Source organism: Myotis davidii, unplaced genomic scaffold, assembly GCF_000327345.1.
Source record: "Myotis davidii unplaced genomic scaffold, ASM32734v1 scaffold461, whole genome shotgun sequence".
Lineage (NCBI taxonomy): Eukaryota > Metazoa > Chordata > Mammalia > Chiroptera > Vespertilionidae > Myotis > Myotis davidii.
Genome location: NW_006295825.1, coordinates 2,451,513 through 2,475,844, shown reverse-complemented (window position 1 = coordinate 2,475,844; position 24,332 = coordinate 2,451,513). Strand labels below are relative to the sequence as shown.

At 38.5% G+C, this 24,332-nt stretch overlaps 1 protein-coding gene across 1 annotated transcript in view; it reads left to right on the top strand.

Annotated features, from left to right (window-relative positions):
- TRIP4 (thyroid hormone receptor interactor 4) overlaps positions 1-22,495 on the top strand; it is a 71,757-nt gene extending 49,262 nt beyond the window's left edge. Inside the window, exons 11-13 of the mRNA XM_006770837.2 lie at positions 1,350-1,441; positions 15,393-15,495; positions 22,195-22,495. Of these exons, the coding sequence (XP_006770900.1) occupies positions 1,350-1,441; positions 15,393-15,495; positions 22,195-22,262 (263 nt within the window). The 3' untranslated portion in view covers positions 22,263-22,495. The remainder of the gene's footprint in view (positions 1-1,349; positions 1,442-15,392; positions 15,496-22,194) is intronic.
- Positions 22,496-24,332: the final 1,837 nt, after the last annotated feature.

The window sequence follows — 24,332 nt, the reverse complement described above, 5'->3', positions numbered from 1 at the left end:
CAGGTTTTTCTTGTGACATTAGAATGCCTCCATTTCCGGTTAGCTGCACTGTATTCCCCTTTAAGTAATTCGTTTTTATTTTTACACACATATATACATATATATACATATATACACTATGATAATAAATCATAGTAAATATATATGACTGCTGTAAACTATGGGATCTTTAGATTGGGAAGAACCACAAATAAAAATTTTTATCCGGAGTGATCCAAATAGACATCTGCTATTGGATTTGGACAGATCAAGGTTGGTTGACTTAAGCAGTGTATTTTGGCAATCACCCTCAGCACACTAAATTTGGATCTTAAAATACACTTCTCACCCTTGGGTGTCTTGTTTTCCTTCCTTTTATTCAGATCATACAGTTCTTTTTAAGATAGAATGAGAGGATAATTACAGACACACCTATAAAAGTTTTTTTCTTTATTTGTTTTTAAAGACTTTTTATTGATTTTTAGAGAGAGAAAGGGAGAGGGGGAGAGAGAGATATTGATGTGAGAGCAATATTGATCAGTTGCCTCCTGCACATCCCCTCTAGGGATTGAGCCTGCAACCAGGGCATGTGGCCTGACCAAGAATCGAACTGGCAATCTTTTCAGTGCACAGACAACACCCAACCAACTGAGCCACACTGACCAGGGCAGCACCTATAGAAGTTTTTAAAAATCCACGCTCAGTGGATAGAGCGTTGGCCTGAGGACTGAAGGGTCCCGGGTTAGATTTCAGTCAAGGGTACATGCCCGAGTTGTAGGCTCGATCCCCAGTGGGGGAGGAGACAGCCGATCAAAATGATTTTCTCTCATCATTGTTGTTTCTGTCTCTCCCTCTCACTTCCTCTCTGAAATCAATAAAATATATACATATATATGTATATATAAAAGAAATCCAAAGTACATGTTTCTATAAAAATGTTTTTCTGTTTTGACTTATATAACAGGCTTGTTTTAAATTTGTGTGTTCTGACATTCTTAATTTTTAAAAAAAATATTTATGGGTTTTCTCTTGACACCTGTAGCTTGTTTCCAAAACCCATCATCACTAAACACCAGTCTGATCCAGTTGATTGTAGTGGAATTGATTTGTTTGAAGTGAAACTGTGGGGTCTTTGAACTTCAATGGTGTGCGAGTAATTTTCCTATAGCTTAGATGTGGAGAGTGGACTAAACCAGCCACTCAAATTTTTTTGCTAAAATATCAACAGTTGAACCAAATAAAAACCTCATTGTTTTCCTTATGTCTACATATAGATAATAGAGAAAGTTATTTGTTCAGAATTGAAAACAGATTTGTGAGTTCTAGGGTCACAAAAAAGGAAATTTAATCATTCTTTATTCTTGATTCAGATGTGGAATTCCCCAATGACTATCCATCAGGTTGTCTTCTGGGCTGTGTGGACCTAATTGACTGCTTGTCCCAGAATCAATTTAAGGATCAGGTGAGTAAGAATACTTCTCTTGGACAGATGCTTGCTTCGCCACCATAGATCTTTCAGCACAGGATATCCTGAAGATAGTAAGGTGCTAGCAATTGGATTTAAACATATGAAGAGAAACTTTTAATTAGGAGATACTGGGGAGAGAAAAGACCAGGGTAGAAACAGAAAAAGTATGGTATAGTGATGCTTTGATTTCTGGTATATGGAGAATAGGCACATATACATTTCTGCATAAAAAGCTTTTGCCACAATCCAGCTAACACATATAGGATCCTCATCCCTTAGTAAAAGTTCGCTGCTTTTGGTGAATAAAGCTTCCATTATCCCTTGAATTTCAATTAGGTGGTGGGAATGATTGAATTTGTTATTACTTATTCTGGAACATTTGTTCTGGGCCAGAGAATTCATAATAAGCAAATGTTTGAACTCTGATTGCCTGGACTGTGCCAAGTTTGGTGTGCGTGTGTATGTATGTGTGTATTTTTATTTATTTTGATCATTTAAGATAGAACTGACATAACTAAAGTACATTTTTGAACAGCAGAGGGAGCTAAAGGAAAACCTGAAATTTAGAGTCTTGTGTTTAGACTGAGACTAGAGAAATCCAAAATCAGAAGGATCATCCTTGAAGCATGAAGAGTTTTACCTACCAGTGTGGGTTACCTGTACTTTAAATAGTTCCTTTAAGCAGTAGGGCTTCTACCACTGTGCTAAAGAAAGTGTTCTTCAGTTTTTCTCAGTAAATTCTTTGCTTTCCAGACTTATTTGCCTTTCACTAGTGTTACTGTCTGCAATTTTGAAAAACACTATTCCTATATCACCTTCTCTATCCTTTCCTCACATATTTTAGCTAATAGTTATTGATCTCTCTAGTTTTCTGTCTTTCATTTTCTTGTGGATTGCCTCCTCAGCCCTTCTCTGATTACTTTATGTATATGAATACAATGTATCTAATTTGGCATGACTTTGTACTCCTAGCCTTTTTTTCTGCTCTTAGCACTGATCTAGATCTACGCAAAACCACAGACATGTGGAGGCTCTTCATTTTCCACACACTTGTGCCTGTCCTATCCATCTAATGGGCCCTTTACCCATTTTTTTCAGTGTCATTATTTTACTCTAGCCTTTTTTTTCCAGTTTAGAAATAATGTAAGAATTTCTTATATTGGTGTAAGCTTTACAATTTTAGAGATTCTCACAGTCATTAACAGCGTAGTATAACTTTTCTTCTTAGGTTATTTGCATTGTAAAAAAAAATAACCAGCAGCCTCTGGCAGTGTGGGTGGTGGTTTTGGCAAGGGATCTTCCTTTACTTTCTCATTTGCCAATCAAGCAAACCACCACCTGATACAAGATCAAATGATTTGTAGCCAGTCTTCTTTATGCCACAATTTATGTAGAAAAGGTTGGGAAACTATAATCCTAGTCTATGGAATTAGAAATCTAATTAACAAAACATCGTTTTGGTTTCTCCAGGTTCTTGTCTTTCAGGGTAGCATAATATTCCTCCTATCCTGTCTTTTATCCTGAGAAAGCTGAAGGTAGCTTATAGATGTGGAGGAATCCTTCCATATGTTTCTAGCTGGAGGTCATGGCAACTCTCGTTATGAGTTTCCCTAATGTATGACATTAGAATATTTCAAAATGCCAGAAGCCTCTAAGCTTCATTAAACACAGGAATCCCATGCTTATTTTTCCTATGGTCAGCTTTTCTGTGGCTTTTCCCTATTGTTTCTATTCTATATTTGAAGGTAGCACATGAATGTATTCAGAATTGGTATTAACCCTATTTGATGATTATCAGATAAGGATCTTACAGCTTTTAAAGTTGTAGCTTTGGTATTTGGCTGCTTTTGGAAAATGTCTCAAGCACCCTTGGTAGCCTGCCTACCTGTCTGTCTCTCTTTGAGCTAGGGTTCTATGATATTCTATGAAATGTGATTGCCTCGACCGTTTTACCAACCTTATTCTCATTTCTGCAAGAATGAGTTGAGAGTTTATGTATTATAACCCTACACTAGCATTTCCCAAACTATTCCATGGTATAGGTGTTCTCTGAAAAATAACGAGGGTAGGGAGATTGTGAGGTTTCCATGAACACATACATTTGGAAAATGTATTTGCATTAAATAAATTTATTTACTGAAAAACTTCTCAGAGCCCTTAATATGCTAGTGTGTATTATGATTCGGATGTAACTCTCTGATATATCTGGTGGATATAACTTTCATTGTTCACAAAACTTTTTGACCACATCTCTGCCTCTTCTTTCCCCCTCTATCCCCCAAAACTCCCTATTTTCATATTCAGAACTGGTATCTTACACTGTGGTGTGTACGTTTTGGAACTGCTAGTCTGAATATATTTGGTTTTCTCTCATCCTCATAGATTAGCTCACTGAGGGAGAATCATCCAGAAGACACTTTCTTGACTTAAGTCTTCTTTCTGCATTTCCGCACTCATTTCTCATCACTCACCTAAATTGCATTTTCTTTGAAAACCCGTGTGGATATACTAATTTTATTTCAACTGAAACCAATCTCCTATGTGACTTAGCCCACATTTTACTTCTCCATCGTTCGTAACTTTTCTCTTCCCTAGAGAAACTCAGTAACTTACTTCCTGACCTCGAGTTCTTGGCCTTTCTTTGATTAGTTAAAATATACTAAGCCCTCACTATTTTCAGCATAGTGTGATCATTTAGTTTAAAAAAAACACACAAAAAAACCCCACAGTAAATGTTTTATTAGTGGTTGTTAAAAGTCAAGTGCACTACACTAGAAGTGGCTTTAAAATATGTGCTAATAGTGCTTTCCCCTGAGCTAAGAATTCGTCTTCTTTTTATCTTCTAAGAATAGTATGGTTGGCATGGCTGATTTGTACCAGAAAAAAACCCCCACTAGACCTTCCACCCTCTTAAGTAGTAGCAGGGGATCAACCTAGACAAGGTAGGAGTGCTACAGAAAGCACTGAAGGCTCAACTCAGGAGACTGAGGTAGATGAGAGCCATCTAGTTAAAACTTTTGTATTCCCCTGGAAGGAGCCCATGCCGTTTGCCAGCGTTTTATCTGCCAGCAGCAGATGTAAGCTCTCAAAAACAGCAGGGAGGATGTTAACTGCAACAATGCATCAAGGCTGTGGTTTGTAACCTCAATAGTAAGGCAGTTAAAACTTTTTTTTAAAACAAAGACATTTTGATTGCCAAATCCATAACCATTAGCAGCTGTGGTTTGAACAGTTCTCTAGACCTAACAAGTTTTCAGACAAAAAGTTGAGCTGGTGGCTTTTGTTTCTATGTGTCTGTGTTATGTTTGTGCTATTTATATCTCTGCCTTCAATAGAAAATCAGGTTTGTCTGAAATCTCCAAGGTCATTGATTATTCAATTTCTTCTTACTGAATCCATTTCTCTCCTTGTCAGTTTACTGACCCTTTATTCCATTTGATCTTACGGTTTTTATAATAACCGAGACCCTATCTTTTTTTTAAATCTTCACCCAAGGATATCTTTTCCCATTGATTTGTAGAGAGAGTGGAAGGGAGGAAGGGAGAGAGAAACATTGATTTGAGAGAGACATCCATTGATTGCCTCCCGCACTCGCCCCTGATGAAACCTGCAACCCAGGTACCTGCCCTTGATCTGGAATCGAACTGCTGACCTTTAGGTTCCCAGGCTAACACTCCAACCACCAAGCCAAATCGGCCAGGGCTCAAGGAATTACGATGAAGCAGTTCTGCTGCTGACTGCTATAAGAATATCCAGCCTGGCTGGTGTGGCTCAATGGTTGAGCGTCTACCCATGCACCAAGAGGTCACTGGTTTCGATTCCCAGTCAGGGCACATGGCCCACTTGCAGGCTGATTCCCCAGTAGGGTATCGGTTGATGGTGATATTTCTCCCTCATCAATATTTCTCTCTCTCTCACCCTCTCCTTCCTCTCTCTAAAAATTAATAAAAACATTTTTTAAAAAGCATCCAAGTGATACAGACCAGGAAGATTGCAAATACCACTTCATATGTGGAAATCATTGGCTACTATGACCAGCGATTGTAAGTCTGAGAGGTTAGAAGATTAAAAATGAAGGAAGTAATTAATAGTCAATATTTAAATCAGGCATTGACCTTAAATAATAGAGTCCCCAAATTCTCTTTTAAAATATGTGAAAAGGGCCCTGGCAGTGTGGCTCAGTTTGGTCCCATGCACCAAAAGGTCACAGGTTTGATTCTGGTCAGGGCACATGCTTGGGTTGCTGGCTTGATCCTCAGTAGGCGGCGTGCAGGAGGCAGCCAATTGATATTTCTCTCTTTCTCTCCTTCTTCTCTCTCTAAAATCAATAAAAACATATATGTGTTGTACTGAGAAAACCTACCAATTTATAGACCTAAAATGTATGTTCCTAAGGAATCTTGAGGGCTGTATTTGAGAACCCATAAAGAGGGGTGTTGAATATCTGCCACAATTAGCCTAACCCTTGGCAGTTCTTTAAAATCACAGCTCATTTGAGTGAGATAGGTAACGTATTTTTGGAATCTGATGACAACCAGAACATTTATTAGAGCTTCTGACAAGAACAGACTCAAATTTTTTGCAACCTGGGTATCAAGTGTTCACTTAATGAATTGAGGACAAGCATGTACATTTTTTAGTAATCTAGGAAGCATTATGTTTTCTGTTGTATTTATCCTGAAGAGAGGAAGGGAATATTAATACTTTTATATTCATTTATGTACATTTTTTTTAATGTTTAGCTTTTCATTTGAAAATGAGCATATAATTCTTAAGATTTTCTTAACTTTCATTCATCGATAAATATTTGAGTATATGTTACAAATCAGTCACGGTTTTAGACACTAAATGAAACAAAAAATTGAATGAGCCAAAGTTTTTGACCCTAGAATGTTTGAAAGATCATTAGGTATATAAGATATATATGTGAGAACTAAAGGCTGCCTCTGAGCAACTTAAAGGAGGAAGAGGTTGCTTCCAGCTGGGTGGGATCACAAAAGACTTAAAGAAAAAGATGGCATTTGAACTAACCTTGAAGGGTAGTAATAATAAGATCTATTACTTTTTGATAATTTATTATGTGCCAGGCCTATTATATATGTTATTTTCTAACCCTCACAACAACTCCAAGGTATCATTACCCCTCTTTTAGAAATGAGAGAACTTAAGACTAAGGGAGTTAAAATACTAACTTGTGTACTGTTAGTAATTGATAGAATTGGGATTGCTGTTCAAGTCTTCCTGCTTAGATGGTAGAAAGCACATGCCAAGGAGAGGGAGTAAAATGAGGTAGGCAGTTATGGGCCTGTATGGAGAGTAATAGCAAAACAGTTTGTTGAGGGAAGAATATGAGTGAAGGGGAAGAAGCAGCAAACAAAAATGGAAAGGTTTGTTTTTGTCAGAGATAGATACCTTTGAATGATAGGCTACAGGGGGAAGGCTTTTTTCTGTAGTCAGTTGTGGGATGGGAAAAGGTGTTTTGAAGGTGATCAGAGCTTTGCTTGAGGAAAATCAATCCGGCAGCAATGTGGAAGGTATTTGTCATCCAAGGTAGAGATTTTTTTAAAAACCTGTTCTGGGATAATGCCAGCGAAATTAGGCAATGGGGTGTGGGGGCAGATGCAAAAGGTTTTATATAGGGAGAATTAAACACCTAATGTGACGCTTTCATTTTACCTGTAAGTAAACCCAGGCTTAGAGAGAATGTGGTCTGCTTGATTTAGAAGGAATCTGCTGTCGTCTTGCTATCTTACTGCAATCTGTTCAAAGCTTCTTGATTTGTCATCCAGTCTACTGTATGAACCAGGTGGCAAATCGTCTCCTATTTTAAAATTTTATTGCTCAGAATATTATACAATCATACATTCATGAAGTATTTATTGACCACGTGCCATGTACCAGGTACTGTGCTAAAGACTGAGGATCCAGAGTTTTAACAAGGTTAAAAATATTTATTTTTTTAGTGACTTTAGAGAGAGAGGAAGGGAGAGAAAGAGAAAAACGATGTTAGAGAGAAACATCAATCGATTGCCTCCCACAGGCGCCTGGACCAGGGATCAAACCCCCATTCTGAATAAGTACCCTGACCAGGAATTGAACTGGCAACCTTTTGGTGCATGGGACGATGCTCAACCAACTGTGCCATACCTGCCAGGGTTTAGCAAGATATTTTATTCCCTCGATCCTTAAGTCTACTAGAAGAGACTGAAACAAAAAACCCCCAACCATAATAATTATCATATGAACAAAGAAATATACAAAAGAGGAGAACAAACCCTTAGTCAGCTGGAGGTAGGTTAGGAAGGTTAAAGAAGCTTCTAAAAATGGTCAGTCCTGAAGAAGGCAGAATTTATGTCTTCCTCAATATACCATGCTATATCATGTGTCTATGCTCTTGTCCGCCAGGAGAGTTCCTATTCAATCTTTTAAACAGCTTAGATGTCATTCTTTCAGTAGAGTCTTCCCTGACTTCAGCCCATTTCCTCCTTGGCAGGATGGTAATTTTTTTTATAATTACAAAAATAAAATGTTCACATGTAGTTGGTCACCATCTATGTCATATTCATCTTTTTATCTCCAGTGTCCTAGTATATAGCCTGGCACATAGTAGGTACTCAATAAAAGTTGTAACAGTATATCGAGAGGCTGACAATGATTGATATACTAGTATGAAAAGCCTTAAATGCTTTGTGAAGGAATTTGAATTGTATTCTAAAGGCAACTATATAAGTGATGTAATGAGATGTGTATTTTAGAAAGATTATCCTGTTAGCAGTAGGAAAGATGGACTGGATGGGGCAAGCCTAAATATAAGGAAATAATTGTCCAGGTGAGGCATGATGAAGATCTGCAACAATACTCAGGCAGGTTAGTGGACAGAAAGGAACAAATGATTGAAATGTTTAGGACTTGATGATTTGATTGGATATGAAGTATGAGAAAAAGAAAGAAGTCTAGGATTAACTTGTGTTTCTGGCTGTGGTGAGTGGGTGAATGGTACTACCTTTAGTCCAGATGGGGTATACAAAAGAAGAGAATTTTCTTTTAAGGTAAATGACTTTTTAAAATGAGCTGCCCTAACTGGTTTGGCTCAGTGGATAGAGTGTCAGCCTGTGGACTCAAGGGTCCCAGGTTCGATTTTGGTCAAAGGCATGTACCTTGGTTGCGGGCACATCCCCAGTAGGGAGTGTGCAGGAGGCAGCTGATCGATGTTTCTCTCTCATGGATGTTTCTAACTCTCTATTCCTCTCCCTTCCTCTCTGTAAACAATCAATAAAATATATTTTTTAAAATAAATGAGCTATGGCAAAGGAAACCTATATTGTAGCCGTGAAGGAGAGGTGTTCTCTAGTGTGTGCTCACCATACCAAAATCAACTTTTCTGTAAGTTTTCATTTGCATAGTTGAAAATATTTTAATCTGTTTTGTTCTAAAAGACAAATGTTATGTAGTAAGGGGTACTGTTAATGTTAATCATGCTTAATAATGATCTTACCTTGATGTGTTAACTAAGGTTAAGGATTCTCTGAGCTTTGCCTCAGAATGGTTCTCAGTTGAGTCAAACCAGACATCTATAATAATAAAAGCATAATATGCTAATTAGACTGGACAACCTTCTGGTGAAGCCAGGGCTGCGAGGAAACCCCGATCCCAGAGGGAAGCCTGGGTCCCAGGTGCCAGAGAGAAGCCGGTGCCGACAGCCGGGGAAAAGAAGACCTACTCTTGCACAAATTTTGTGAATCGGGCCTCTGGTTGGGAGATAAAATCTAAAACTGGAAGTCTTTAACTCAAGACGAGGTATTAGTCCCAGGGTAGACTTCAGTGGTTAAGAACCTTACAATGAAGTATCTTTAATTAAGAGCAATTTTCTTTTGGTTCTTACTAGTTTAAGTAGGAGTGAAAGCTTGCTCTATGAAAATTAAGACCAAAAATACTTGTCATGAACGGGTGATTCCCATTTAGGTTTTGAAAAGGTCAGGGCAGAAAAGCTGAGGTTGATTTTATAGAAATATACTTGATTGGATTCTATTGCATGTGAAGGTTCCAGCATAGGACTCCAAAAGGCACAGAAAGCCACAGTGGAAGTTTTATTGTGAGTAGGATGGGACCACGAGACCAATGCTTTGTGACTTAAACCAGATCAACATCCTCAAATGACTATAAGACCTATAAACTACATATCGATTATCACTTACTCAGTTCACCTGGAGCAAATATGAATTCACTCTATCATTGAGCTGGAACCACCTGCCTTTGATACATGATTCGAATTGGGTACTGGTACAAGGGAGCTCAACTATCCCACTTTGGGCCAGCTGGCATGATCTTTACCTAACCCCAGTCAATATACAGTAGTCAAAGTATCATGATCAATGTTACCCTGATATGAGGAAACTTTTATCTTCCAGGAGAGTAGGGCCCGGGGTGCTAGTTATCCTTTGAACACCTTGAATTGCTTTGAAGAGCAATGTAAACAAGAACTATTTATCAGAGAACACAGTTGCTTTTGGGATCTGCTGCTTTGGATCTATTGTGCTTGTGGCCTTTTTATCAGACTCTTTTTTTTTTCTTTCCGAATTTTTTCATTTTTTTTCTCACCTCTACTTGGAGTTGGTTTTCAGCTTACTAGATTTCAGAGCCTGATTTTATGTCTTATCTAGTTCCTCAAAGTTTAAACCAAGAAAACCTACAGCAAATATATGTTCCTTGTCAGTGACTTTTTCTTGACTGCTTTAGCTTTTAGTTCTGTGGAGACAGGTATAATAAGATTTAGAGCTCATCTGGGGATTTGTGAAGAGTGGCATCATTTAGGAGTTACTGATCATTTCAGTGCAAGGACTAAATGGAGACACTCTTGCAGAGTTGGTGAAAATGCCCACTTGGTTTTGAATCTGTGGTTGCCCAAAACTACTAAACTTTTTTTCTTTTATGAAAATGGAAAAGAAATGTTTTCTAGATCAGCGGTCGCCAACCATTTGGACCTCACGGACCACCGATTGGCAACCGCTGTTCTAGATAGCTGGTGAATAATTTTCCTCTGGAGGGGAGAAGAAAATGGCTGTTTAGTAGTTAATTACCATTTATACTAGACAGCTGTGAAACTTACGAGGCATGAAAGAAGAGTCCACCACACCTCCCCTGGTGGTCAGGCTGGAAACCAGGTGATGATAGGAGTAATGTTGTCTTAGGTAAGGACAGTAGCAACTTCCTGAAGAGTCTGTCACCGAATCTGAATGGTTGCTTTAAGTTGCTTGCTTGAGCTTATAACCCACAATGCCTACTGTACTGTGTCAATGATCCTTAATCTAGCATTTTCTCTAAATTGGATATGACATCAGTTTATCCACATTCTTCACAAATATGAATCCTCCTCTCTTAATTTACTCTTTCTCTGAGTCAGCTGCGTTTTAGTCTTTGCCTCTCAGACCAGAAATTCCTTTCTTGTCTCTGACTTGTTAGTGTATAATGTGGCCCCTAGCGCCCAGGCTGCAGTTGCAGAGATTGTATGTTTTTGGAGGTACTGAGGCCCTGCCAAGCTGACTTTGCTATAATGCATTTTGCCATGAAAAATAATCTCTTTTCCCAGTGCACAGGCCTGCCTTTCTTTATTCCTGGTAGACTGCTTTGTTCTTCAGCTCTGTTTCTTATAAGCCTCTTAAAGTTCAGTGATAGAGCTTGGGAAAAGGGATATTCACATGAAACTTGGATTTAAATTCAGTTGACTTTTATTTTATTGAATTTATTGGGGTGACATTGGTTCACAAGAGAAAGTTGATTTTAATATTTAGCTTTACTGTGAGGCATGAATGGGTCCAAGGAACCTCTTGTTCTATAATATCATTTATCCAACCTTTTCCCCTTTATTTGACATTTGCTTACTGTGTACTTTTTATATATCAGGGTACTTTTTATTAAACTTAGGGCCTTATTGGATACTTGCCAAGACACAAAAGTTTTAATTTAGCTTGAGGGATAACAGATTATAGAATAGCACCTGCTTTTACCCAGAGTTAAAATCCTAGGAGTGTCTAGTTCCCGGCCTATGCATATTCAGTATTATTAAGTTAACCTTAATGCACAAGTTGGTAAATTCCTTATTCTTTCATTCAATAAGTATTTATTGATTGCCTTAGTATATGCCAGGCATGATTGGTACTGAGAAGTAAATTTTGACAAAAATCTCTGCCTTCATGGAGCTTTCATCCTATTAAGGGGAGGACAAATTAAAAAATTTAAATAAGTAGCCCAGCCAAGTGGGTCAGTTGGTTGGAGTGTCATCCATACAACAAAAAGTTGCAGGCTCGATTCCCCGTGAGGTCACATACCTGGGTTGCACGTTCAATTCCCAGTTAGGTGTATATGGGAGGCAACTGATCGATGTTTCTCTCTCACATCCCCTTCATCTCTCTCTAAAAATCGATAAAAACATATCCTCAGGTGAGGATTAAAAAGCAAAAAGTTATTGAAGGGGAAAAAAATAATAATTCCTTCTTTCTCTATCCGCCCCCCCCCTCCCCCAGCCTCTGGTAACCTCTATTTTACCTTGTATTTCTATGAATTTGCCTATTCTAAGTACCACATATAAGTAGAATCATACAATATTTGCCCTTTGTGTCTGGTTTATTTTACTTAGCATCATTTTTCAAGATTTATCCATCTTGTATCAGAATTTCATTTCTTTTTTTAAAAATATATTTTTTTATTGATTTCAGAGAGGAAGGGAGAGAGAGATAGAAACATCAATGATGAGAGAGAATAATCAATCAACTGCCTTCTGCACATCCTCCCCCCCTCCCCCATTCCACGGGATCAAGCCCACAACCTGGGCATGTGCCCTGATTGAACTGTGACCTCCTGGTTCATAGGTCAGTGCTCAACCACTGAGCAACACTGGCCAGACTCATTTCTTTTTAAGCTGAATAATATTCTTTCTATGTAAATACCACATTTTGTTTATTCATGTACTACTGATGAATTGTGGAAACTAGTGGCTATTGTGAATAATGCTGCTGTGAACATTTATGTGTTTGTGTCCCTTTCAGTTCTTTTGGGTATATACCAGGAAGTGGAATTGCTGAATTATATGGTAATTCTGTGTTTAGCTTTTTGAAGAACTCCAAACTGTTTTTCCACAGCAGTTGTACCATTTTACATCCACACCAACAATGCATGAGGGTTTCAATTTTTATTCTTAATAATGCTTGTTATTGTCCATGTTTTTTGTTTTTCTTTTGTTTTATAATAGCCATCCTCGTGAGCAAGAAGTGATACCTCATTTTGATATGCATTTTAAGGACCTTATTTTTCCCCCAGTTTTATTGAGATTTGATTGACATCTAACGTTGTATTAGTTTAAGGTGTACAACACAATGACTTGTTATATTAAAAAATGATTACCACAATACGTTTAGTTACCATCCATCACCTCTCATAGTTAGAGGCCCAGGAGAGAAGAGGTCTGAGACCTGACCCCTGAAGCATACCAACATTTAAAGAATGGGGAGATGAGAGGCAGTCAGTAAAGCAGCAAAACCAGGAAGAGAATGGTATTCTGGAAGCCAACTGAGGAATGTGTTCAAGAACGAGGGGGAGAAGAATTTTGTCAGGTTCTACAGATCAATTAAAATAAGTACTGAGAAACTGGTCATTTGATTTAGTTTGGAAATGAACAATGACCTTTACAAGAATAGTTTGGGTGGACTGATGGGAGTTGAAAGCCTGTTAGTATAGTGAGTTCAGGAAAAAAATAGAGGAATTTGAGGCAGGGAGTATAGATAGTCTTTAAATGAATTTTATTAAAGGGAATCTGAGAAATGGGGTAATAGCTGGAGGAGAATGTGGGATCTGGAGAGTTTTTGTTTTATGGCACACATTACAGAAAGTTTGTTTTTGTTAATCCTCACCTGATGATATTTTTTCCATTGATTTTTAGGGAGAAAGACAGAGCGAGAAACATCGATGTGAGAGAGACACATCAATTAGTTGCCTCCTACATGTGCCCTGTACAGGGCTGGAGATGGACCCTGCAACAGCAGTATGTGCCCTTGACTGGAATTGAGCCCAGGACCCTTCAGTCTGTAGGCCGATGCTCTAACCACTGAGTCAAACCTTGGCTAGGGCCAAACTTGTGGCTAGGGCCACAAGTATGTTTGTTAATGAGGTTAATAAAGTCAAGAGAACATTTATGGATGCAGATAAAAAAGGAGAGAATGGCTGAAATGGCTTGCAATTTTGGAAAAGCAGAGCTGTGAAATACTGGCAGCATTGTCCTCTACCTTGATACTCTATTAAAACAGAAGAGAAAGCAAAAAACATGAAGCGATGTCAATTGTGACTACTGTTGCTTTGGCTCTGTAGAATTAGGTTTAAAGATCTTGATAGCAGCTTCTGGTTTTATTTGTGCCGAAGCACCTCAAAGGTAACAGCTGGATCCTACTTTCCTTTGAATTCTAAAGCTCCAAGAGGTTAAGAAAGAGGAGTTTACCCTCTCATCTTTAGTCTTTCTTTTCTCCCATGAACATTTTGACCTTGGCTGTGATATAATTGTAGCTGATACTTGGTATTAAGCTTTGTGTTATCAAAGTACATGCCATACTGCCTTGGCGAATTTTGGTCAATGGTTAGAATGTTGGCCCCCAGACTGAAGGGTCACGAGTTCGATTCCCAGTCAAGGGCACATACCTCAGTTGCAAGTCCCCCAGCCCTGGTAGGGGCATGTGCAGGAGGAAATTAGTCAATGTGTCTCTCTCTCTCTCTTTTCCCTGCCTCTCTCCCTCCCACTCTCTCTGGAAATCAATGGGAAAAATTTATGCTGGGGTGAGGATTAAAAAAAAGGTACATGTCGTACCTGTCCCACACAGAAAGCCATGGTATGTGGATAGGACCAAAAGCTGCTTAAATTCTTTGTTTTTTTCCACAGCATTACTTACCACCTAACACAGAGTGGCCAGTAAAGAAGTTTAACTGTTCATACTTCACTTGCTGTAGAGAATTTGAATTTTCTTACTGAATCCTCCATTTCTACTTAGAGCCTTAAATCTTTAGAGGACACATCTTGGCAGGTGAAAAAGAGTGGAAAATAATTTCATACTTTTGATGGTAATTACTTGGAGAAAGGCTCCTCTAGTAATGAAGTCTGACCCATAGTTGCATTCAACCTATGAATCATATTTGTCCAACAAACACAAGACATCCAAGATAGGAAATAATGAAACAACAGATCAGTTGGGCATTGCTGGAGAGCACTTTATGCCAATCCCCAATTGTTCTTTAAATTGTGATTGTGTGGTCAGCATAATCTTACTCTAGGTGTTGTGTCTGTCTTTGCAGAAGGCATAAAAGTCCAAAGTATTCACATAGATTTATTTTGTGTTAAGAGAGCCAAGGAGGCTTCTAAATAATTTTCAGAATTGCTCTATGTTACCTTTCCGCCCTAAGTAAGTCTGGAATGCATCCAGTAAAACAGCTTTTGCATGTTCATACCTTTCAGAGTGAATCATCTTCCTTCCCTTTAGTGAGAAAAGGGCTCTTTTGACTGTTTTTAGCAGAATTCTTAAAATGTTCTGTTTTTTCTTAAATATTCCAGTGTTTCACTTGAGTTGAATGTAGGGGGTGCCCAATGTTCCTGAAGGAGACCTCTGAATTTCCCACTTCATAGTCGCTTATATTAAAGAACAGGCAGTCTTATTCTGGGAAGATCTCAGGCATCTTTTTTTTTTTTTTTTAAAGAAATGGTAGACAATAGACTACATAAGAATACTGTGCTAAGGCCTGAGAAAAGGTGAAGGTTTGTTCTTGTTTGTTGAGCATAATCCTCTTTACGTGAGTATGAAACGAAGAGTACTGTCATCAGCATGTTGAGGTGAAATCTGGGACATCCTTTGATCTTCTGGAAATTCAAAATTTGTCCCAACTAGACTGAACTTTTTATTTTTATATTTCACAGTATCCAGACATGAGTCAAGAATCTGATTCTCCATTTGTTTTCATCTGCACAAATCCCCAGGAAATGATTGTGAAGTTTCCCATTAAAGGAAATCCAAAAATCTGTAAGTCACAAGCTTTGACGGTATAATTTTCTTTTTTTCTCTTGCACCTCACTTGTTTAACTTTTTAAAAATTTTCTCTTTTTACCCTCTTCTATAGCATCTCAAGTGTTGGGGGATTAATAAATTTATATTTATTGATAACTTTAATGTTAGGTTAACTATAGAATACCTTTTCTAAAGTATATCCTGATTGGTCCACAATTATTGGCATGCTAATGAACCATTGTAAACTTCAGTTTAGGACCCCAATACATTTAAATCCTATTTGTCAGCCAAAAGAGTGTGCTTTGTTCTGCTAGACTGCTTAGTGGCAACATTGTCATTTATCCATTGTTCATCAGTATTTAATCCAAGAATAAGACAACTTTTTAAGTGTCTGTTCTTGATTGTCTATTTTGGAGGCATTACTTTCCCACTATTCCGTCTGACCCTCCCCCCAATTCCCTTGATCACTGGTTTCTAGAGCTTTGCCCTAAGCCTCTTGTTTTTCATCTTTTTGAAACATCTTGATGATTTTTTTCTGTAACTTTTGCCTTTATGTATTTGTGATTATAATACCCTCTCTATATTTACCTCTTAGGAAATGCTTGTTGACTACTCTGAACACTCACCTTTTCTTCATCTTCCATCTTCTCTTTCTCTGTCTGGCCCTACAGCAGCCTCTTCTGTTTCAAAGCAATCTAAGGAAACATATAGTGGTATCCTCTTTGTCTAACTTTCTTTAAAAAACAACACCACTATTCTCTCATTTGCTCATATCAGTTACTATTTTATGCCTCTGTGACATTGCTTTCCCACTGTGTGAACTGGATGATTCTGGGGCATGCATTGTCTTCAACTGTGCACAACTCTGACTCACCCATTATCTTGAAGATCAATTAGCCACTTTATAATTCTTTTCTGTGGAGAAGGACTTCTCAAACTATCCTATATATTAAAAGGATAATATGCAAATTGTCCCCTCAACCGGGAATTCAACCAGAGTTGGACCAGGGGGCAGGGCCAGCCCACCAACCTCCCGCACCCCCTTCACCCGGCCATTGGCCTAATTGGCCCTATCAGGGCAGACCAGCCGGACCCCACCCGTACATGAATGCATGCATTGGGCCTCTAGTAATATAAATAAAAATCACCTATAGAACTGTTAAGACAGAATCCTAGGCCTTCTCCCCAATGTACCTATGGCTTTGATTGACTGAGTACACTTTGAGTAATACTGCTTTCAATCACAAAATGAAATGCTTTGAGTATGAACTTAAATTAATGTATATTCACTACAAAATTCAGGCAACTCTCATGATTTAAATGACACATATGTTCCTGAGTTTCCTACAAATCAGAAAATCTGAACATAAGTTGCCCTTAACTTATACAAATTATTTACTTCAGACTTTACCCCAATGGGTAGCCAAGTAGCCCTGGAAATTCTTGTCCCTTCTTCTACAACTATGTAGGATTTAAATCTTTCTTTTCCTCTCCTTTTTGGTTGTGGCATTCTACCCTCTTCTTCTCTGTTCCATTCTCCCCTTACTCTGGTGGTAAGAGGAAATGTGGTATGGCTCCTCTGTCAAACCCACTGCTACCTTGATCTTTACCTTAGTTACCTTTTCTTAGCTGCCTCCTCTATCTTGGTTTTTATCTACTGTTTTAGCTCCCGTGAGAAAATGTTCTCTGTGCACAGAGCTTAGATACTTCTCTGAAATGTTTTACTTCAGTACTGTCTCTACCCAGACAGAGACCCACCTTCAGCACATATATGGCCTTCATTTTTTTCTATAAGGTTTAATAGGGGTGAGGAGTGATGATCTTAGGGAGCAAGCTTTAATAACCTCTTGTCTTTCCCCATTGTTTCTGTTAGTTAAAAGCTTTTAAAAGCCAAAATGGGATGTATACTTGTTTCAGGGACAACAGAGCTACATAGAAATTATGAGCCTACAGCTTCTTTCATGGTAGACCAATCAAGGTGAAAAAACATTGGTCAGAAACAATAGGTAGTGGAAATTGGTGGGTTTTTTTTTTTAAAGGAAAGAATAGGCTCACCAATCCCTGTGTGTCTCAGAAAAATAAATTCAATTGAGAGGAAACCAGAGTGAGGATTTAGTCAGGTATAAAGTTTCTGTTCTCTGTAACTCCCCATTCCTTTATCTTTCATTCAATTTTACCATCTCTAAAAACTTAACACTCTGCCAGAACTTCCTTGCCTTAGGTCGTAGGGGCCACTTTCAGTAGTTTACAGCTGGGAGAGTCTTTAATCCCACTGCCACAGGGAAAAATATATAGTTGGCTTTTAATTTGGAATGCTTCATAGTTTATTCTAGATATATTGTTACTTATAGTGGTTAAGTTCCATAATATTAATAATATAGTTAGTACTCTACTTCAATGACTGCCTAACTATAGTTTAAATTTAAAAAAATTTTTTGTGTGGGATGGCTTAGGAACCTAACCACATTTTTTTTAAAAAAATATATTTTTATTGATTTCAGAGAGGAAGGGAGAGGGAGAGAGTGAGAGAGAATCATTGATCAGCTGCCTCCTGCAGGCCCCCTACTGGGGATCAAGCCCTCAACCTGTGCATGTGACCTTGACCAGAATTGAACCTGGGACCTTTCAGTCTGCAGACCGACGTTCTATCCACTGAGCCAAACCGGCTAGGGCATAACCACCTTTTATAGATAGTTATATGAGAAATATATTCCAAGTTCTAAACTTCTGACTTGGAAATAAACTTTTAGAATACAACCCATTTACATGTTGTGTCATGTATATATATGTATATATGCCTTCATTTAAAGGTATACATTTTGATTTATGTTTTTGGATATGTAAACTTGAGCTTGCTTGACCTGGGGATAATTGTGTTTCTTGAAATTGAAATAATTTAGAAAAGAGCAATGTGCAATATGGTATCATTTGGCTGTGCTCAAATTAGGAAATGCAAAAATGTTTAGTATAGTAGAATATATAGGTTGAATGTTCAGAGAGATAGAGGAATATTTTTACTTTAAATAAACTACATGCTCTATAAACTCATGTAAATACTGCCTTATATCTTATGCAAAGCATGTGAAAATCCCTATGAGAGTTATATCAATGGATGGCAAATACTTTTTCCCTTTCAACTTCTAGCCCATCTGTTGCACATGCATTTGATTTTCTCATAGACACCATGATTGAGGATGTGGTTTAATATTGAAATGCTGTAGGTACTAAATGTGAAAGTATTGGGGAAATACAGAAACTAAGCATTATCACTCTGCTTTTAAGAGAGTGTATACTGTGTGTTACATAAGTTAACTGTCCAGATCCCAAGTCCAGGCTGAACTAGAACTCAAAGTTCAGAGTCCATGTAATCCAAGGGCAGCCATGATGACTGCTTCTTCATGCAAGAAGCCCTAGTCCCTTGCCCTCATTGCCCACAGCTGACCCCAAGAATTGTTACTATTGGCAGTCACTGTGGTAGATGCTAGGGAATGCAAAGAAGTCCTTATTTGTAAGGAGCTCACAGTTGGCTGGCACATGTACAGGTTTTTTTTTTTTTAAGGCAGCCTAGGGGATGAAAAGAACTTCTGAATCCCTGAAAATGCCTTGGAAATCCTTACTCTTCTATATCTCCTTCCTCCTATTAGTTTTCTATTTTATGACATCATAATGAAGTCAGAGATTAGTCTGCCTACCACTGAGTGCTTTGCTCTGATGAGTTGATCTTACCTGAGCTGGTCTTACTTGAAGGTTGTCATAACCAGATTGCAGTTTTCTAAAAATTATACTTGGAAAGTTCTTATACAGTAAAGCTTTGAGAGTGTGAAGAAGGTAATGTCTCTTTTTCAGGTATGAGGAATCTGAAATGAATATTGTGAATATTGTGAAAACACTTGCCTAGAGTTATATGGTAAATTAAAACAGACCATATCTAAGAAATACAGCTCCCAAGCCTCAACTACTTTTTCAGAGAACTTTGAGTTTATGAGGCACTTTAACATATATGATTTCAATTAGTTATTTGATTAAATGACTTAATGAATGTAAAATACTTAGCACAGTGCTTGGTTTATAGAAAGCACTTAATGTTAGCTGTAATCCTTTCAACAACTTTATAAGTTGGTAGGAATTTTTCCTCCTTTCATTTTTAGTTGAGTAAACAGGTTTATAGGAATTGTATTTTGCTCACATCTTTTTGCTTCTAGGTTTCCAGCTCTTTTCTAGGTTTTATGTGTTTTGTTTTTCATATTGCGTCAGAAACAAATCATTCCAATTTACATTTCATTAGGACACAACATCATAGGGCTGGAAAGAGCCATCAGTACTATGTAGTCTAGTTTCTTAGCATTGAAAAGATTGAGGACAAGAGTGACTGGGTGACTTCCTTCGGGTTATACAGCTAGGCAGCCTCAGGACTGAAACTGGGACCTGGTTCTGCCAGCTTATTCAATAAAGAGGACTGGAAGCCTGGAGTCCTAGATGGAATTCTAAATTCTGTCCTGGCTTGTTCTAAAAAGCTGAGTAATACACCATGCTTCTTTGTACCTCTGGGTACCACCACCGCTATTATGGATACTCTTAATAGTATCTATTTTTGTTTACTCAATAGTTCCTATAATGTAAAGGTTTTGAAATTTGTAGTGTCTGCCTTCTTTGTTTAATTCATTTGATGAAAACATTTATTGAGCACCTACCATTTGGTAGTGTTAGAGATACAAAGGCAAACTTGCCTTGTTTTGTAATCCTCACTCAAGGAGTGAGGATATTTTTCCCTTTAATTTTTAGAGAGAGTGAAAGGGAGTGGGGAGAGAGAGAGAGAGGGAGAGAGGGAGAAAGAGAAACATTGATATGAGAGACACACATTGATTGGTTGCCTCCCACATTCCCACATGCACCCCACCTTAGGGTGGGGATCAAACCTGCAATCCAGATACGTGCCCTTGATTGGGAATCAAATCCAAGACCCTCTGGTGCACAGGCCGACACTCTAACCACTGAGCATGCCAGCCAGGGCCAAACTTGCTTCGTAATAGGGCTCTTTGCCCGATTGCTGGCACATGTTCAGATTTCCAACCAGGCAGCCTAGGGGATGAAAGAACTTCTAAATCCTTGGGAATACTCTGTGCTCTAAAGCCCAAATTAAAATCAACAGCATTGTAAAAAAAATAAATAAATAAAATAAAATCAACAGCATTTTGACTATTGTGAATGGCATTTAGATTATCATTTAGTGATGGTTTCTGAGAAAGTCCAGAAAAGAAGTAATGTTATTCCAGGAGCAGGTATAGCCCTCGAGAGATGGAGGAAGGGGGAAGAAATTTAGAAAACAGGGAAACTTGTTAAGTGGTGGTTATTTTTCTCACAATCTCTTTGTGCAGTAGTCATGACATGTGTTCTTTATTTTTTTTAAACAAGGTTTTAAAAATATTTATTTGAGAGAGAGAAAGAGAGAAGAGAGAAACATCGATTTGTTGTTCCGCTTATTTATGCATTCATTGGGTAATTCTTGTATGTGCCCTGACTGGGGAGCAAGCTCGAAACCTTGGTGTATCGGGATGATGCTTTAACCAACTGAGCCGCACAACATGTATTCTTAATTGGGCAAATGAGGATATTGAAATCCAGAGGAACAATGACTTGCCCCAGATCATATAGCTAGTTAATAGAAAAGAACCTGAGTCTCCTGACTCCTAGTCTAGTGCTCTTTTATACCTGATTGCTGCAAGAAATGGAAATGACAGCATATTGGGGCAAAGATTGTAGGTATGGGCCTGTAATACATGTGAATCCTTGTTTTAGTTTTTTTTTGTTTGTTTGTTTTTGTGGGTTTTTTAGTGCCGAGGATGATGTTCAACTTAATTGTTTCTGTTTCCAGCATTAGCATTGCTATGGACTTAAATGAGACTTTTTTTTTTTTTTTGAAGAAAGCAAACTGTACACACTATTCTCAGGCCAGGCAGACAGGAAGGAACTCAAGTTGCTTTCTCTTCATGAGATGGATGGCTCCTCAGGCTGCTACCACTGAACCAAACTCTGTCCTGGTAGATCTGAGGAATCAGAGGTCAGAGACCACAGGTTCTTCACTCCTAAGGCAGGTCACCTGGGACAGGAAGGTTGCTTGTTTTCTAACTTTAACACTTAGAAGAGTCATGCAGCCTATGACCTTTGCCCTTCTTAGCTGGTGATAGGGGCCCTTTGTCAGTACAGCATTCATGTGGATTCTACTCTACTGTTTCAGGTCACTCCCCCTATTAAGTCAGAGGCAGGAAAGGGGTGAGTTGAACTGCTTTTCTCATTGTGAGGGAGGTTCATGCATTATGCTCAGCGAGTTAACAGGTCAGAGGAATGGGTTTCCCACTGCGTGAAATGCCTTTCTCTATTATATTTTCTGTTCTTTAAAAACTTGGTTTAGTATTAGATTGGAAAAGATGGTGTTTCTTTTCTACTAGCTACAAAATTAGAAATATTAACTTAAATCCTTTAGGCGAATGAATACTCATTGTGTTTGTGTGCATGCTTTTGTATCTCTCTATATGGTGTTTCCACTGCTTCCTCATTCTTACAGAATGCAACTCTGAAGTTTGAAAGTGTCAGAGTCCTGAAGCAAGATAATTGAATGTGACAGGAACACAGTAACCAGAAGACCTGGGAGGCCATGAAAGATTTGCATTGCAAATATAAAAAATAAATAATGAGGCTTCTTTTTCTCCCTTACAGGGAAACTGGATTCCAAGATCCATCAAGGCGCAAAGAAGGGGTTAATGAAGCAGAATAAAGCTGTCTGACCCAGGAGAAAAGGAACTATACAGCCTAGTGGAGTTTTGTGTACTAAAATTGTTATCCGTTGGTCCTTTGGAACTGAAGCAGTAGAAATCTCAAGGCTTGGAATCAAGCTTGACACTCTCAGAATGTAAACTCTTATCAAACTTGTATATTTTTCTTAGGGAGTGGGATTCTTTATGTAGTGGGTCAAAATCTTTGAATACATTATTTATAAAAACCTATTTTAAAAATTCTAGGTCTTTGACAGTTTTTCTCAGAATGGTATTTGAGGAAAAAGGAACAAATTGTTCCTTGGGAAAATTCTTAACCTAGGTTAACGATTTTGGAGGGACCACTTGAATTTTGAGGCCCCCTGCCCCCCCCCAAAATGATAGCCTGGTAGACAATTTGGATGTCTGAGAAATCCTGTGTTTGATACAAACCTGTGATAGGACAAAAAGCTTTGTTGGCAGATTTTTAAAACAAAAAATTTTTTTAAGAGATAGTCTGAATAGGTGCTACCACTTTGTTCTCGGGCTTGAGACATTAGGCATAAGTAGATCAGACTGGGAAGAGATGGAGCCACCTGCTAAAGCAGCATGAAACTGCCCTATTTATTTTGTTGGTATTGCAAAAGCACCACTTGGATGGGGCAATTAGAAACAAACTGAAAAATAAAATCCCTTCAGTAATTGCATCCAAATACCCCCAGATGCTGAAACCAAACCCTTTAAACCATCCACACCCCAGGAAGCTGTGAGTTTTGGAAAAATAGGAGGTTGGTTTGAAATGAGATTTTTACTAGTCAGTCTGGCCCCCACTTAGCAAAGCCTTTCTTCTGAGGCTGTTCAGAAGAGCTATCAGAATCTCAGTTGCTGGTATCAGGGAATTCATGGTCTTAAATGCATATGTTCTGCTTTTTATGAAGCAGCACCACCACACTGGGGAAGTTGGATCCTCTCCAGCATTTGTGTGCATGACTTAAAAAGAGAGCACAAGGGAGAGAAAAAAAGTGCCCGGTGTTATGAAAAAGATTAATTTCCCCTTTCTTTAATCCTTCATATTCAGCATTTATTTGCATGGAAATACCTCCACTCATTATGCATTGATGTTCACTCAACTGTGAACCCTGCTTGTTGCATAGCTTTAGGCACTGGTTTTGAGGGGGCCTGGTCACTCTGGATTTCCCACCTGATTCTTGTTCTGGTGATGCAAACATGCAGTATTTTCTTTCCTTTCCCGTTCAACCTCTATAGAGAAAATGGAAAAGACAGCTAAGGGTATGTCTTTAGGGGGAAAAGTCTCTTTTTGGCCTCCTACAGACCCTAGTACTATTAGTGAATCCACATTAGGTTCACTATGCAGTTAATAATTTACCAAGCAGTAGCACCTTGAATTCTGAGCTGGAATTATCTAGTTTTCTTTCTTTCATTTTTTAAAATATATTTTTATTGATTTCAGAGAGGAAGAGAGAGGGAGAGGGACATGGAAACATTAATGATGAAAGAGAATCATTGATAGGCTGCCTCCTGCATGTCCCCTACTGGGGATTGAGCCTGCATCCTGGGCATGTGCCCTGACCAGGAATCAACTGTGACCTTCTGGATCATAGGTTGGTGTTCAACCACTGAGCCACATTGGCCGGGCTGCCTGGTTTCCTCAATAACAAAATAAAACCAAAAGGCATGAGGTAAAGAGCCTAGGGCTGGAAGAAGAAAAGTTAATCTGTCTTTTTATTTAAATGACAGACTGAGCACAGAGGAGTCTGGATTGGTTTTTCCACCTGCATAGATTGTGTGCATGCCTAAAGAAAAACATCAGGAACTGTAGGAGTTCAGGTTATGAAACCATTTTGTGTACCATGATAAAGTTTATAAGGGTCTTCCAAGTTTATAAGAACCACCTCACATCCAAAATATGCAGCTGGGCCCTGACCGGTTTGGCTCAGTGGATAGAGCATCGGCCTGCGGACCGAGGGGTCCCAGGTTCGATTCCAGTCAGGGACATGTGCCTTGGTTGCAGGCACATCCCCAGTGGGGAGTGTGCAGGAGGCAGCTGGCCGATGTTTCTCTCTCATCGATGTTTCTGACTCT